The sequence below is a fragment of the Lacerta agilis genome, chromosome 16, assembly GCF_009819535.1.
Source record: "Lacerta agilis isolate rLacAgi1 chromosome 16, rLacAgi1.pri, whole genome shotgun sequence".
In the NCBI taxonomy this organism is placed as follows: domain Eukaryota; kingdom Metazoa; phylum Chordata; class Lepidosauria; order Squamata; family Lacertidae; genus Lacerta; species Lacerta agilis.
Window position 1 is genome coordinate 40287722 of NC_046327.1, and position 17144 is coordinate 40304865.

General features: G+C 46.3%; 1 protein-coding gene across 1 annotated transcript; it reads right to left on the reverse strand.

The window, feature by feature from the left end:
- Positions 1-1810: 1810 nt before the first annotated feature.
- Positions 1811-8341, reverse strand: LOC117060540 (adhesive plaque matrix protein-like). Its single transcript, XM_033172864.1, has 4 exons — positions 8067-8341; positions 5313-5471; positions 4209-4287; positions 1811-2708 (listed from the first exon to the last, which is right to left on the reverse strand). Exons 1-4 carry the CDS (start codon positions 8206-8208, stop codon positions 1811-1813), a joined length of 1278 nt encoding a protein of 425 aa, XP_033028755.1. The 5' UTR covers positions 8209-8341.
- Between the last annotated feature and the right edge of the window lie 8803 nt (positions 8342-17144).

The window sequence follows — 17144 nt, forward strand, 5'->3', positions numbered from 1 at the left end:
CTATATATTCAAAGTAGGTTCATTAAAATATATAGATAAGAGTTATACAGATCCTGGCTGGTGGAAGAAATTAGAAGAACATGGATTTTATAAATTAAAATAATTGTTTGATGAAGACGGGAAGTTAAGGACAAAAAACAGCCTCTTGGAGAAAGTAGGAAAACAATATTGGTTGAAAGTTCAAGGGCTATATAAATTAATAGAATCAGAAAAAATAGAGGATATGATTAGGTCAGGGTCAGTAATGGATGAAATTCTCAACAAAAGACAAATAACAGAGAAAGGGATAGCAGGCATGGTATATAAATTAATGATAAGAAAAAAGGAAAGGATGATAAGGATAATTCAGAATAAATGGGAGCAGGAAGGGCTGTTTCATGTGAATACGGTCCAAGAGATGATGAAGAGTATAGATAAAATTAAAATGGACAAAGAATTAAGTAGGAAATTTCTATTGAAATGGTATAGAACCCCAGTGCAATTGGCATATATAGTTAAAGGATTGAGCCCTAAGTGTTGGCACTGCGGTCAAGAGTTAGGGGTATATGCACACATGTGGTGGGTGTGTATCTTCGTGAAGGAATATTGGCAAAAGATTATAATGATTATTTTTTCTTTATTCAGGTTAAGATATAAGCCAATATCTTATCTGTGGAATATTGGGGAATAGTAAAATAGAAAGAAATGAGCAAGATTTGTATAAAATTATGATTTTAGCTGGTATGCTTGTAATTGCATCAGGACGGAAAGAAAAGGATAAATGGACAATGGAAAAATGGAATGATTATCTGAGATATTTGAACAGGTAGTGACGGAAGACACATGGGAAAACAAATGTCAAAAGATTTTGAATAAATGGACAAGCTATAGGAATTGGATAGTACAGGGGGAGGCCAACCCAAGCATCCAAACTAGAATGAATAATCTGTGCACATGGTTAAAGATCTGAAGAGAGAACAATTTTTGGGGGGGGGTGGAGCTAAAGGGGAGGGAGAAGGGGGAGGGAAAAAACTTTGGATAAATGAGTAGGGACAGAAGTATATACTGTTGTGTATAGCCTATAGTATGGTGGTTTTGATGTGTGGTATTGTTAGACCTCCTACTGAATGACTTCTTGTAAGCTATTTGATGTCCCTGGGTGAATGTGTGACTATAAAGAATGTAAATAATTTTTTTAAATAAAAAAAAGAGTTTGACCAAACTGCAGGAGGCAGTGGAAGACAGGAGTGCCTGGCGTGCTCTGGTCCATGGGGTCACAAAGAGTCGGACACGATTGAATGACTAAACAACAATAAATTTCCTATTACATTGTGAACATCTCACACCTTTGAGTGCAATCTGGGTTTGCCCCTCTGTGAAAAGGATGACTGTGAAAAGTGAAGACTTCCCACAGGAGGAAGAGGGCCAGGTGGAAATCTTCACCAGTTCCCTCTGCAGCACTATTTTCCTTGCTGTTCCAGATCTCCTGAAGAGGCTTTTTGGGGGGCTGAAGAGAGAATCTGAATATTACTGGCCCACACAATATAACTGAGTCCAACACAATAATTTTGCTGTCTGTAGACATGCATATGAAATTAGATGGTAAATTTTATTGGGAACATTCTCTTGATGCAGAAAACATTAATTTACAAGCAAATAGTCTGAAAGATTAAAATTCAGTTGTTAGCATTTTTAAAAAAAAGAAGTAGATGTGAGGGTTGATCCATATCTGGAAAACTGAAGCAGTATCATGACATGTTTGTGGAAGTTTGGGGCTTTTAACTTAAAAGCACTGAGTGTGGTAAAACAAAAATCCTGGTTTTATCTTGCACTATTCGTCATCCTGGTTCAAAATGGGTGCGAGACGAACATCAGCTGGGAGAGTAGAGATTGAGGATTCCTTGACTGGCACAGTCAGTTTGGGAGGTCCATTGGCTGGGATGATGGAGTTTGGTGTTTCCTTCAATGAAGTAGTGAATTTTGGGAGACCATTTTCAGGGAGAGTGGAGCGTGCAGGCTCCTTGATTGAGATGGTAGGTTTAGGGGGAGCCTTGACTGGGATGATGGCTTTTGTGGGCTTCTTAATAGGGACAGTAGGTTTTGGGGGACCCTTTGCTGGGAGAGTGGTCTTCGGCCGATCTTCTTTCAATGAGGTGTTGGTAGGTTTTGGATGACGTTTTGTTGCTGGGACCAGTGTCATAAGGGTGATTTGATCCTTCCTCATTGGGGGGGTGGTAGGTTTGGATGACTTTTTGTTGCTGGGACCAGTGTCATAAGGGTGATTTGATCCTTCCTCATTGGGGGGGTGGTCGGTTTTGGATGACGTTTTGTTGCTGGGACCAGTGTCATAGGGGTGATTTGATCCTTCCTCATTGGGGGGGTGGTAGGTTTTGGATGACGTATTGTTGCTGGGACCAGTGTCATAGGGGTGATTTGATCCTTCCTCATTGGGGGGGGTGGTAGGTTTTGGATGACGTTTTGTTGCTGGGACCAGTGTCATAGGGGTGATTTGATCCTTCCTCATTGGGGGGGTGGTAGGTTTTGGATGACGTTTTGTTGCTGGGACCAGTGTCATAGGGGTGATTTGATCCTTCCTCATTGGGGGGGTGGTAGGTTTTGGATGACGTTTTGTTGCTGGGACCAGTGTCATAGGGGTGATTTTTCCAAGATCACAATGTGCAATATATTGTTTCATTTCTTGTCCCTTGCAATATTTTCCCCAAGCTCTCCTGTAATGAGAAATCCTTGGTCAAACAACTCAAAAGATGCATAATTGGGGAGACAAAAGTACAAGTGCTGCTGCTGCATAAATGCCATAAAACAGGTGTTTACTATTTCATTCACGTAGTTACTAGATGCTAAAGTTGGGATATTTTTGTCCATTGCTGTTTGTTATTTCTCTGGTGGGGTAGGGTTGGGACCTGGGGCATATCACACTCAGTTGCCCACTTGCCTGCCTTGCTGTGGGACTCTCCAGGGCACTCACCGTATGAGGCCACCTCATGCTGCTGCCCCACTCTCCATCCTGTCCTTCCCAATTAAAATTGTTTTGCTGCCATGCTGGGCTTATCCACATTTCAGCTTGGCCTGCCACTTTCCCCTGGGAAAAGCCTCTGTTTCCTGCAGAATCGGACCAAATGCCAGTCAGGGTTTCTGTGGATTTATGTTTCTTCCAATACAGCAGTAAACAGTGGGGTTTTCCAGGGGAAGTGGTGGGCAAACAAAAAGCCTTTTGTACTTTGGGGTAGAAAACATGGAACAAGTGGATGTGTGGACAGGCCCTCTCTTCCCCTGTACTCCTTCCTAGGAGTGCTGCATTCTGGGTGAGTGTCTATTCTGTTTATGTTTTGCTGCAGCAGCTAGAATTTTTTCAAGAATTAGATAAAAGTTACTTTAACCAAACTTGTAACTTTTTTTAAAAAAAAACAAAACAAAAATGTCTAGCCCCCATGACAAAATGGCAGCAGCACAGCCACCTTGCCCAGAATGCAGCACTCTGAGAAAGAACAGGCTGTGTTAGCAGCAGCAAAATGTTTTTAAATCTAGGGTGAGAGGAGTAGGAGCAGCAGTCCCCATCTTGGCAGCTCTGCACAAAGCTCCCCCCCCCCCAAGCATGGGACATTTGGCCCGATTTGCCACACTGTGGGAACAGCATTGGTGGCAATCATTTGCAGAGTTGGATGGCAACTCTCGCTCAGCTATCCTTTATGTTCTTAGCTAAGATCAGGCACAGATTCTCTTCCATTGCAGGTGATCACCAATGCATTATTTCCTTGTGTTATTATTTCCGCATTAATTTCAATGGATTTATTCTGAGTAAATATGTTTACTCAGAGTAATATAATGAGTACAGTATATTTATGAGCCACTTTTTCTCCAAGGAGCTCATGGTCCCCTCCCCTCCTTATTTAATCCCCACAACAATCCCAGGTCCTAGTCTGGCACTTTAACCACTACACCACACTGGATATCAACTTGGTGCTGACAACCTTGGTGTTGACAGTCAGCAGCAATGTCCCACCTTTTGCCAAAGTTGCAAGCTCAGAGGAAGGCATATACATCTTCCTTGTATATGTCTGAGGACATGGGGGAAAGAACAGGGTTGGTGACAACCATAAATAAGGATTGGCTGCTAAGCCTAGACAAGATCTCCAGGCACCTATGGAAAAAGATGGGTATCTAGCATAGGTCTACCCTGCAGCTGACTTAGATAAAGGCAATCTGTTTACCATGCTTTGAAGCCCTTCTTTCCTTGCACGACCCTCTTTGCACAATCAATGTCATCTGTAATGTTGTCATCCTGGAGAGCTGGGGGAAAGATGAGAGTTGGAGTTGGAAGAGTCGGAGAATGAGCTGAAAAGTCTAATTATCATTAAATACATGGTGTGAGTTAACTGAGAGGCAAAGAAGGACCCTCATGTTTAGGTTGCAGCAAGCAGTTTGAGCCATAAATCACCCCCATCATCCCTGATCTTTGGCCATATTGAGTGGGGTTGAGAGGAGTATGAAGATAGTACTTTCTGTCTGATTACTTTCTGCTGATTGGGGAACAAAAGTGAATCTTGATATCCCCTGCTCCAGTCTTTGCCAACCCATTGTCCTCAAGATGTTTTGGAGGACATCTCCCATCTAGCCAGGCTGATGGAGCTGTTATCCAAAACTTCCGGAAGACTATAGGTTGGCAAAAGCTGTCTCACTTTATCCTTATTACACACTGATAAGAAGAAGAAGAAGAAGAAGAAGAAGAAGAAGAAGAAGAGTTTGGATTTGGTATCCTGCTTTATCACTACCCGAAGGAGTCTCAAAGTGGCTAACATTCTCCTTTCCCTTCCTCCCCCACAACAAACACTCTGTGAGGTGAGTGGGGCTGAGAGACTTCAGAGAAGTGTGACTAGCCCAAGGTCACCCAGCAGCTGCATGTGGAGGAGCAGAGACACAAACTCGGTTCCCCAGATTACGAGTCTACCACTCTTAACCACTACACCATACTGACTCTCTTAATTACAGGGCTAGGAAGCCAAGAACTTATTCAGTCTTTCAGAGGCATGTACATTGTATGTGAGCTGCTATGTATGGGCAGCTCCAAGGTTGGTGTGGGGTGTGTGTGCGTGCTCCAGGGTTTCCTGCACCATTGCAAGGATCTCTGGAGCTCTTCTTCCTTGGCGTTGGGCCCATCACCAAGTGAGAGTCAATATGGGATAGTGGCACTTTACTGGTGGGCCCCTTGACAAATCTGGGGCAGCTCTACTACCTCACCAATCTCCGGCGCTAGCCATATCCAGAAGCCACAAGCCCAAAAAGGGGATTGAGGTTGTAGGGATATAACTTCTTACCACCACAACTCAAGTTACAATGGTTGCGTGTATCCAGTGTCTTGGCATCTCTGCACCACCACCTTCCACTGAGTAAGAAGATCCCGTAATTGCTGGCTGTTGGCCCCATGATAAGGGCTGATGTGTTGAAGCCACTTGTGTGAGACACCAAACAAATCCCTAGAGGCAGGAGCAAACAGATTAAAGTTCACCCGAGGCAGGTAAAACATCTCAACTTTGAATTCCTCATTGTACAGAACTTGAGCAGGTCCTAGACATAGCATTTAAGGTAGCAGGCTCTTACAGATTGATGGGTGATTTAAAAGGCTGGTGTTTTGAAAATCAGTTGAGGGGATTAGGTAGCCTAAAGGAAAGTAAACATGTATAGAAATAAATGAAATTCTTACTCATGATATGAAACTGGCATATAGTTCTTGAGTTGGGAGATAAGAGTTGAAATAATCACACATCCACAATCATCACTGCATGACCAAGGGCAAACGGAGGCACCCCTGGGGGCGGGGCATCACTCCACAGTGCGCACGCATCCTGACGTGCGTTGTGACATCACAACGCACGTCAGGACGGACTGCGCATGCCTGGAATGCCGCATGTGCAGTCCCCTGTGCGGGCGCTACTTCTCCCCCTTTAAAGTCGTCGTCTGCTGCTGCTGCTAGTGGAAAGAACTACACACCCCAGGGTGCTTTGCGGGTCTCTTCTTGGGTTTCCGGATGCTGCTCCTGCCGCTGACAAACAAATTAATCAGAGAGCTTCGGAGGCAGCCAAGGCAGCGACAGCAGCTCTTAAGGAGCTCGAGCTGAGGGGAGCCTCAGCCAGCTTTTTTTCCCTTCCCTCCCCCTTTCTGCGAGCAAAAGCAAAGCAGCAAAGTGGCAGGAGAGGAGGCAAAAGAAAAGGAGGCGGCAGCGAGCAGGGAGGGAAATCGTCACCAGCACTAGCTGAGCAAGAGCAGCAAAAGGGGGGGGGGAAGAAACAGTCACGGGTCTGGTTTGTCTTCGTTTCCTTCGCCCCCACTCCCACCCAGCAGCAGTAAAGAGAGAAGGGGGTGGAGAGAGTAGGGGGGGGGGAGAAAAAGACACACGGAGCTCGAGAGAGAGACAGTGCAAATTCTCCCAGCCTTGCATATTTTCCTTCCTACCCCTTCTCCTGGCTTTTTCTTTTGTGTGGCGTGTTTGAAAGGAAGGGAAGGAGGCAAAAGAGATGGAGGAAGAAAGAAAGAAAGAAAGAGAGAAAGAAAGAAAGAAAGGAGAGTGAGCGAGCGAGAGTGGGGAGGGGGCAGGGGGGAAGGAGGAGGAGGCGTAGAGTCATGTCCACTCCCCAGCAGTGCGGAGCCCTCTCCTCTGGAGGAAAAAAGTCTCTCCTGAAAGGCAGCTGTCGCTGGCGCCGCAGGCTCGGCTTGCTCGCTCGGCCCGCGTGCACTCAGCCTCTCCGCACTCCCTTTCTGCTGCTGGGTGGAGCCGCGGAAGGGAGGCGACACGCTTGTGGCTGGTGTGACGCGGCGCCCCTCCTCACTGGCCTGCCCCTCGCCTCCCCTTTGCAGCTCCGCCCAGGGCGCCCACAAAAATGGAAAATTAAAAAATAAAGGAACACGCGAGCTGCCGAGAGAGAGAGAGCAAGCAAGCAAGCAAGCAAGCAAGCAAGCAAGCAAGCAAGCACAAACCAGCTGCCACCACGCGCCAAGCGAGGTTTTGGGATTGGCTGGGACTCAGAGTTGCCGATCGCGGGGGTGAGGCCCAGAGTGTCACACCCCCCCCCAGGGCAGTACCTGTGGTGGCCCGCCCCCTACGCCCCCCCCTCGCTCCGCCCCTGTGGGTGACTTTAAGCTAGCCACAATCTCTCAGCCTAACATGGAGAGGGGGGAACCATGTCAAATGTAGTTAAAATCTGCATGACACAGAGAAAGTGGATAACACTAGAGTTTGTTGTCATCCAGTGAAGCTGAATGTTGGAAGATTCAGGACAGATTTTTTTAAAAAAGTACTTCACACTTTAGCTATATGCTGTACATAGCTATAATTTGGTTCTCGCTCCCCCAGGAAGCGTGACATGGCTTAAAAAGAGGAATAGACAAATGTGTGAAGGCGGAAAAAGCTCCCAAGGGTGGCTGGGCCTTGTGGCTTCAAATCGCAGTCCAAGGCAGCGATGCTTCTGAATCCCAGTTGCTGGAAACCACAGAAGGGGAGAGTGTTGTTCTTGTGTTTGGGTCCTCCTTGCAGGTTTCACACAGGGTTGGCCACTGTGAGAAGAGGATGCTGACTGGATGGGCCATTGGCCTGATCCAGCCAGGCTATATTGGACTGCAGGGGCTACGGATGCATTCAGGGATGGGTGAATCTACTGATTTATCATTTTTTCCAATCTACAGTTCAGTTTGCCACATTTCTACATCTTCATTCACTTTTTAAAAATCTGAAGAATCATCAGCATTTTAGAGCACATTTCTTCTAATAAGCACATTTTATAATCAACCTTGGCTACCGGTAATTTATTTATGTTTATGTATATACACATTTTTAGCCTCACTTTCCCCAACATAAGCTATTTGTCAGTTGTAGAACTGCAATGCAAAATTTGGAGAAGTGTGAATTTCTCAGGCTGGCTGCATTTGGTTCACATGTTTGGGGAAAGTACAAGTGAAGTGAGTTTGAGTTCTCATTATAACATGAACCCAACAAAATTTCTGCCCCCCCCCCCGCCCACAAATCTACATGCCTGCATGCACACATGCACACACAGAACAACACAAGGGACACTCACACTCTTCTATTCTGGTGCCTGCAAAGCCCTCCATGCCCTCGTCCCTCAGGATGGTTGCCAGTTTGCATCTCTCCATGATGATGGCATCATTCTTGGCCGCTATGATGCCAAGGAAGAGAAGAGCCAAGCTGTGTGTCTCCATCTTGACAGTAGCAGCTATGCAAGCACAACACAGTCCTTTATACCTGGCAAGGCAGAGGAGGAGCTGCCCAATAGACTCTTGGTGGAATAGGCTAAATGCTAGTGTCACCTCAACCCCTGGAAATGGCAAGTTCCCATCACACGCAATCCCAACACTGGCCAACCCATTGAGCATTAGTCATACTGGACCTTGGACCTTGTAGAGGGAGATTGTAGCAAGTGTTAATTGTCATGTCACTCACACTGCTGCTAGGGCTTGAAAAGCCAGCACTTGCCCAACATCCCTGCCTTGTGCAACTGTTAAAGAGATAAAAGGCCTAAAGTGGAATAAGATGCTAGGGTCTATATTAGGACAGCAAAATAAAATGCATGGCCAAGTATGAATCTCCCTCAAGTTTCTTGCATAGCTTCAGGATCCGTTTATGACACAGGTCCTAGGCTCTTTAACAGGCATGCTGTATGTTGGCAGGTGGAGCTTGTCCCGCTGGCATAGTGTTATGGCAAGAGAAGGCACAGTTGCAGAAACCCTCCCTTCTGTGCAAAGATGAAGGGGACCATATGCCCTGACTGTTTTGCACAGAATAATCTCGCTACCAAGAGTGTATCACCATATACCATAGCTGCTGCTCAAGTTCCTTTCAGGTGCCATTACCCTGGGGTTGATTTGACCACAGAAGCTACATTGACTATGATGCAGAAGATACAGACTGATGCATGTTACAATAAAACAGCATAGACAAAATATTGTCAAACCAAAATGACATTAAAGTCAAACAGAAAAACACCAAAATACAGCAAATCGACAACAGTCATCACATCAGTGAGGGCAGGGCACCCAACTCCCATCTCCAGTTAGCCAAAAGCTTTGGTCAAGGCATATGTTTTTAGCCATCAATGTCAGCAGCATCTGGATCTGCATGGGGAAGTCCATGGGGAGAGCATTTCATAGTTAGCATCCCAAAATACAGAAGGCTTTCTTATGAGTTGATGCATAGCGATGGATGAGAGGAAAATCCAATTCCATTCACATTTAAAGGTGAACCTACCAAAGTTTTACTTTCTAAAACAATACACACACTGAAACACATCCACCCTTCAAAATTTACACTAAAGTGTTTATAAAATGCATATATTCATGCACATAATCTATAAAATACATTATTTTGCAAAAATGTGTACATTAGGCAAAATTGCATACAAGTATATATTAAGAGAACTTTGCATTAAAATGCTGAGGTATTTCCACATGGACTTTAAAAAACACACCAACAAACCTATACAGAAACATGGAGAACTGAACTTCAGATTGGAAAAAATCAGAAATAGGGAGAAAGCAAAACTGACAGATTCATCCATACCTATGTGAAACACAGTTGCCATTTTTATTTTGCTCAGTAAAGATTTGTATTTCCTTGGAGGGAGTCAAAGCAGTTGAGAGAGCTGGTTTTCAGTGGAGGCAAAGGGTAAGAAACCACACTTCCCCTTGTCCTGGGTTTCCAGCTCAGGTTTCATTCCCAGCTGCTGAAGAAATGAAATCAAAGGAAAACCTCCTCAAAGATCGCTGTGTTACATAGCATGAGGACTTCTGTCCATATTGACACATCCTGGAGTGTGAGAGGCTGGCCCTATGATTAGACAGAGTGAGGCAGTTTGCTCAGGGAGATGATCTGGAGTCTCATGCAACAGCAGCAAATTGTGGCATTTTATAAACTGGGGTGGTCACAGGGGAGATGAATTTGGAATTTTCAATCTTGGGTTCATGTACAGTGTCTTGGAAATGCAATGTCTTATGCCAGCCTCTTTCACGGGTACAAAGTGCAGCAGTTTCCCCCCTGACAGATTATGAAGTAATGTGTACAACTTCTTACCTCTATTGTACAATACTTGTTGTTTTGGTGAAATGCTAAACCCAGCAGCCATCAGGGTTTTGTCGCAGGTGTAACAATCCTTATCTTTTAAGTACAGTTAATAGATGGAGAGTGGGTAATGGGAGGATCAGAAGACAGAGCTTCTAGAGAGGCTTGAGCCCGAGGATGGGGAACCTGCAAACCATGGAGACCTTTAAGGCAGGGATGGGAAACCTGCAGCCCTCCGGATGTTGGTGGACTGCAACCTGAATGCAGGCTCACTGGGGCTGATGGGAGTCAGAGTCCAACCACATCTGGAGGGCGCTACAAATTCTTGCTTTGTCTGCTGAATTTCTCTTTGAGACATTAACTATGGATTGCTAATTCTCCGATTGAAGGATGGAAATAAATTCTCTTGAGATGGAAGAAGGGAGAGAGCTTAAGGCAGTTAGAATGGTTCTGCAGAAAGGAGAAGGCCTGGCATGTAGTGCTTGGGTGTCTGAAGAGAGGGGCGTTAAGCCTTGAGGATAGCAGCTTTGGGCACTCTTGGGTTAAGAGGAAGAATCCCGGAACAAGGATTGTTCAGCCAAGGTTTTGTTGTTGCCTCATGGAGGCAGCCAACTCTGCTGGGGAGAGAACCAGTCCAATGGGCACAAACAATGGCTCTGATGACCCAAGACTCTGGGATAGTTCTGCATGTCTTCAAATGACAACAAACAGGGCAGGGCTAGGCAAGCACCGAGGCAGGGGCTGTATGCAGTCACAGCCATGCATCCTTCTTTCCTCTTCCTCTCCTAGATGGAATCCGCTAAACTAAACTCCCTAGCTTTAGGGGACATCTGATGATGTGCCATGTTAGACTTTCCAGAATGTGTTCTGCTCCCTCTTTCTCCCCCTTTCTTTAGCCTCTGCCACTCATTGTTTCGGCAAAGCCCTCCTTTTTCTCTCATTGCCTAGTTAGAATCGCTTCCACCAGCTGCTCTGGCTTCCGGCCAGCATCCCTCATTGCTCCAGTCTAGAACCTTCTTTTCCTCACCACATTATTGGTTCTTTCATTTGCCTTGTCCTTGAACTCATACTTTAGGTCAACCCTTCAACTAAGGAAGGCAACAAATGAAACTTTGTGATGCCAGTGGTCGACTGTCCCTCCCTTCATATTCTTCCAGTGCTTGGCTACTGTGACATATCCAAGGGTGTCTGTAAATAAATGTAACAAAACTGTGTGGATGCTTAAAAGCTTTGTTGACACAAATACGTATTTCCATGTTTTTCTTGATAACTGGAATCATTTGTGCATACCACTAGGTAGGCTTGGTGATGTCTTTTGTTATGCCATGTTCTTTTTCCAGCTCAGTTTCCACTGTCTGGGATAAGAGATTTCGTGGGGTGTTTATATGCTATATGGTTTGGAATCATAGAATCATTTCTCCCAGCTATACTCCGCTCCTTCCTCTAATAATAACACAACCCTTCCAGTTGTCAGTAGGTCCTCTCTCCCCATATGGGATCCAGTATCCCCAGAGAAATGCATACAGTTAATGACAGACAGAAAGTTTATTGTGGCTATAAGCCCATATAGACATATAAACATAAACATAGCATAGAACATGGGGATACACAGAAACCACAATAACAGAATATCGTACCGCGGCCATCAGAAGTAAACCTACATCCAATAGCATTAAAACTGCAATCTAGAGAGGAAATGTTAGGGGGGAAATCTTTAATAGTCATGTAGTTGGTCATTTCGCCTTTTTGGGGACAAAACAGAGTTTAAAAACGCTGTGGATGTAGCCTATCTTGATTTCAGCAAGGCCTTTGACAAGGTGCCCCATGATATTCTGGTAAAGAAGCTAGTAAAATGTGGGCTAGACAATGCTACCATTCAGTGGATTTGTAACTGGCTGACTGACCGAACACAAAGGGTGCTCATCAATGGCTCCTCTTCATCCTGGAGAGAAGTGACTAGTGGGGTTCTGCCACAGGGTTCTGTCTTGGGCCCAGTCTTATTCAACATCTTTATCAATGACTTGGATGATGGGCTTGAGGGCATCCTGATCAAGTTTGCAGATGACACCAAATTGGGAGGGGTGGCTAATACCCCAGAGGACAGGATCACACTTCAAAATGACCTTAACAGATTAGAGAACTGGGCCAAAGCAAATGAGAGGAATTTTAACAGGGAGAAATGTAAAGTACTACACTTGGGCAAAAAAAAAAATGAAAGACACAAATACAGGATGGGTGACACCTGGCTTGAGAGCAGTACATGTGAAAAGGATCTAGGAGCAGGGCCGTCTTAAGAAGATCGGCCGCCCTGGCGCGGCTAACCCTCCGGCGCCCCCACCATGCCGCCTCTCCGCCGCCTCCCTCCCGCGCTTGCCACCCCTTGGGAGGGGGGTGGACGAGCGGGGGATGAGGGGCGTGGCGCTTCCGGGAAGGGAGGCGAGGGTGGCCGGCTCGCGCTCCCGCGCTCCGCGGGGCAGCCGGATGGCGCAGTGCAGCCGGGCAGCTCGCACTCTGCCACGCTCCTGTGCTCTGCCCTTCCAGTGCTTCCGGGAAGGGAGGCGAGGGTGGCCGGCTCGCGCTCCCGCGCTCCGCGGGGCAGCCAGATGGCGCAGCACAGCCAGGCAGCTCGCGCTGCGCCGGGCAGCTGGAGGGCGTGGCGTGGCCGGCCAGGTCCCTTGCTCCGCTGGGCAGTCGGAGGGCGCTGCCGGCAGGCGCTGCCAGCGGGGCTGGAGGGCGGAGGCGCCCTCCAGGCCATTGCGCCCTGGTGCGCCGCGCCACCAGCCCCAATGGATGAGACGGCTCTGTCTAGGAGTCTTGGTAGACCATAAACTTGACATGAGTCAACAGTGTGATGCAGCAGCTAAAAAAGCCAATGCAATTCTGGGCTGCATCAATAGGAGTATAGCATCTAGATCAAGGGAAGTAATAGTACCACTGTATTCCGCTCTGGTCAGACCTCACCTGGAATACTGTGTCCAGTTCTGGGCACCACAGTTCAAGAAGGATACTGACAAGCTGGAACGTGTCCAGAGGAGGGCAACCAACATGGTCAAAGGCCTGGAAACGATGCCTTATGAGGAACGGCTTAGGGAGCTGGGTCTCTTCCAACTCTATGATTCTATGATTCTGTTTTTTTAATAAAAGTATTTTAAAATACTTTTTCCAACTCATTATAAATCATTTCCCAGAAGTCTTTTGCCCTTGGACAAGTCCACCACATATGATAGAACGTTCCTTCTTTCTCTTTACATTTCCAACATTTGTTATCATGTGTATGATATATTTTTGCTAATTTCACAGGTGTCAAATACCATCTATACATCATTTTCATCATATTTTCTTTCAACCCATAGCATGCAGTGAACCTGACACCTTGTTCTCACAACCTTTCCCAATCCTCCAACATTATATTGTGTCCTATGTCTTTAGCCCAATCAATCATCACTGTTTACACCATATCATCTTTCGTGTGCCACTCCCAGGGCCGGTGCTAGAGTTTTTTGCACCCTAGGCGAGATCAGCTTCTAGCGCCCCCCCCCCCGGCCAATCATATTTCAAACACAGATGTATTATAGGAAGAATGAAAAGCACAAAATTTGAAATTGTTAATTTATTTTTTAAAAATTGTGAAAACAAGTCATAAAAGTTTTAGCACAGAAATCACTTTGGAAAATGTTAAATGTGATGCTGAAATTTAAGTCTCTTTAATGTTTCAATTTCAAGCAAATCAAAATCCAGAAAGCTGAAACACGGTAGTTCACGGACACACAAATAAAAATAAAAATAAAACTAGTTGGAAGTTTATCTCAAAAAATACATTCATTATTCTGGGCCACTACAACTTTCTGAATCTGGGTAAGGAGTAATAAACACACCCACACATTGCATCAAGTGTGATTAGTGACTGACACACATTTAAATAGCTGCGTTGTTGTCACAGTGTTCAACAAACGGGTTGTCCACACTGGGGTGTTTAGCTGAAGACATCAATTCAGGACATCAAAACCCACAAACCATGCAGCAAAGTTATGCAGCTCTCCATGCTAATCTTACTTCGTCCATAAGGCAGAGAAAATCGATGGGACCCCGCAGGTGGCACAACCCACAAAAGAAGTACGGCGCCTGCACAAAATCCAGAGCAACGCGGTGATCCCAGTTTTGACTACGACTTTCCCCACACAAACTCTAAGGAGCACCACGAGTAGATCCTGTGTAAGGACTCAGAAGTTGCCTCCCTCTGTCTTATCACAGGAACAGCTCTGGTAGGGTGTAGAGCTTTGTGGAATAAATCACAGTCGTGCAAAGAGCCATAGAATTGTACAGCTGGAGGAGATCCTGAGGTTCATCCTGATATAAATGCTTCTGAAGCCTATTTCTGAGCCCTTGGGATGGGCTCTAAGTAGGAGATAAGTCAATCCATTCAACACAGACTTGTAGATTTTCTTTGTCTTACAAAGTCTGGAGCAGGCCTGTAGACTGGGGAAGGGGGGGGGATGTGAGATACAGACCTTGTGTATATTCTCCCACCAAAGGATTAAAAAAAAGCTTGCTCCCTCCTTGCTTTACTCCACCTATTACTCTGATCTTCATCTTGCACACCTCCTTTCTCATGGGCAGCCCCTGACCTCTCTATCCCTCCCTGGCTTCTCCAACGACTGCAGATGATAAGTTACACTGTTTAACTTTAATTGACTTCAAGGGTTTAAAGCAGCTCAACTGTACAGCACCTGGCCCATTTCTGGTCCAAATGGTAAATGCTAACAGTACTTAAGATGCATGAGGGTCCAAGGCTGGATTCAAATATGATGCAGATTGTTGTGTATTAAACAATAACACAGTCAAGATGTTTAATATAGTGTATTGTGTTGTATTACAGACCTTATTTGAATGTACAAGTTACAGCGGGAACGGCAATCATTTGCTGATCCAGGGAGCCGAATTTGGATCCTCTGTTGGATTGGTTTCCACGGGAGGGAAGACGTGCCATTGGTTCCCGCCAAAATGTATCTTCTCCCTACTTTGTTGTCGTTCAGTCGTGTCCGACTCTTCGTGACCCCATGGACCAGAGTACGCCAGGCACGCCTATCCTTCACTGCCTCTCGCAGTTTGGCCAAACTCATGTTAGTAGCTTGAGGAACACTGTCCAACCATCTCATCCTCTGTCGTCCCCTTCTCCTTGTGCCCTCCATCTTTCCCAACATCAGGGTCTTTTCTAGGGAGTCTTCTCTTCTCATGAGGTGGCCAAAGTACTGGAGCCTCAACTTCAGGATCTGTCCTTCTAGTGAGTACTCAGGGCTGATTTCTTTGAGAATGGATAGGTTTGATCTTCTTGCAGTCCATGGGACTCTCAAGAGTCTCCTCCAGCACCATAATTCAAAAGCATCAATTCTACGGCGATCAGCCTTCTTTATGGTCCAGCTCTCACTTCCGTACATTACTACTGGGAAAACCATAGCTTTAACTATACGGACCTTTGTCGGCAAGGTGATGTCTTTGCTTTTTAAGATGCTGTCTAGGTTTGTCATTGCTTTTCTCCCAAGAAGCAGGCGTCTTCTGATTTCGTGACTGCTGTCACCATCTGCAGTGATCATGGAACCCAAGAAAGTGAAATCTCTCACTGCCTCCATTTCTTCCCCTTCTATTTGCCAGGAGGTGATGGGACCAGTGGCCATGATCTTAGTTTTTTTGATGTTGAGCTTCAGACCATATTTTGCGCTCTCTTCTTTCACCCTCATTAAAAGGTTCTTCAATTCTTCCTCACTTTCTGCCATCAAGGTAGTATCATCAGCATATCTGAGGTTGTTGATATTTTTTCCGGCAATCTTCTCCCTACTAGAGGCCTGTTAATATATAAACCCCAGTTTTCTCCATTCCTGTCAGTTCTTCCCTGTTCCTGAAATAAAGAGATGTTGTACCTGATTCTTGCCTCCAGTTATTAGCAACACTACATTCTGGCTATGAGGATGGGATCCGGCTTGCCGTGAATGGATGACAGAGGTCGGCATCCGGAGTCAGAAGAAGAGGAGGAAGAAGTCGTAGGCGCTCCTGATTACACCATGGCAGGAAGTAAAATAACTGAGCCATTTAAACCGGGAGCTTCAGAGGCTTGGGATTCCTATCTCCAACATTTTGGTTTCGCTCTTGCAGCGCAAGGAATCACCAACAACGACAGAAAGAAGGCTGTCTTCCTGAGTTGCTGCGGGGCCGAAATCTTTGAGTTGGCCCGAGGGTTGGTGGCTCCTCTCACGCTAGAAACAGTGACGCTGGAGCAGATAACGGACCAACTTACGAGGCACCTGGGCCCGGCAGCAACCAAGACAACACGCCACATAGAGTTCCATAATAGGAGGCAAAAGGAGGGTGAATCGGGTGGATATGGAGATATTCCTTGCTGAGCTGAAGGTCCTGGCAAGGCACTGTCAATTCATGGCTCTCAAGGAGGCGTTGCTTGACCAGTTCATTGGTGGCCTGAGCAGCAGTAAGGCCCGTCGTCGGATCGCCGCAAGGGAAGAGGTGGATCTAGCAACGGCTGTGCGCGAGGCCTTAGCCACTGAAACCACAGAGGGGGAAAAGCAAAAAACCCCACAATGAAGCACCAGGCCGGCAGCAGAAATAGCTCACGCTGTGTGCAGCCAGGAGTCCAGCCCGTCCCAGAGTCCATCCCGTACAGTTGGATCCCTGGGGGTTGGTTCATCGGGAACAAAAGAAAGAAAGCTAGAATGCCCAGGTTGTGGTGGTGTGCATGAACGTCAGAATTGCCGGTTCCGGAATGTCACGTGCCACATTTGTAACAAAATGGGCCACATTGCTCGGGTATGCAGGTCGGCTACCGGGGGAACATCAGGATCCCCGCGATCGTCCCGGCGACAGGCAGGTTCATCAGCGCACGTTGTGGACGACTGCAACTACCTCACCGAGATAGAGGGCAAGACTGTTCAGTTTCCTGCTCAGGGAAAGGCATCAATCCAGGTCAGCATTGAAGGCCACCCTTGCCAGATGGAGGTAGATTCTGGGTCAGGATTCATGATCGTCTCAGACGAAACAGCGAGGTCGTTTTTCTCAGGGGGTAAGTTTCCTCCAT

What these genes read in the sequence shown, in the direction of transcription:
- LOC117060540 (XM_033172864.1), bottom strand. Translation starts at nt 8,208, where the DNA reads ATGGAGACACACAGCTTGGCTCTTCTCTTCCTTGGCATCATAGCGGCC. An exon ending in AGGCACCAGAATAGAAGAGT is followed by an intron (nt 5,472 to 8,066) that starts GTGAGTGTCCCT and finishes TCCTGCCTCTAG; the next exon opens with GGATTTGTTTGGTGTCTCAC. An exon ending in AAGAAGGGCTTCAAAGCATG is followed by an intron (nt 2,709 to 4,208) that starts GTAAACAGATTG and finishes TTCTCATTACAG; the next exon opens with GAGAGCTTGGGGAAAATATT.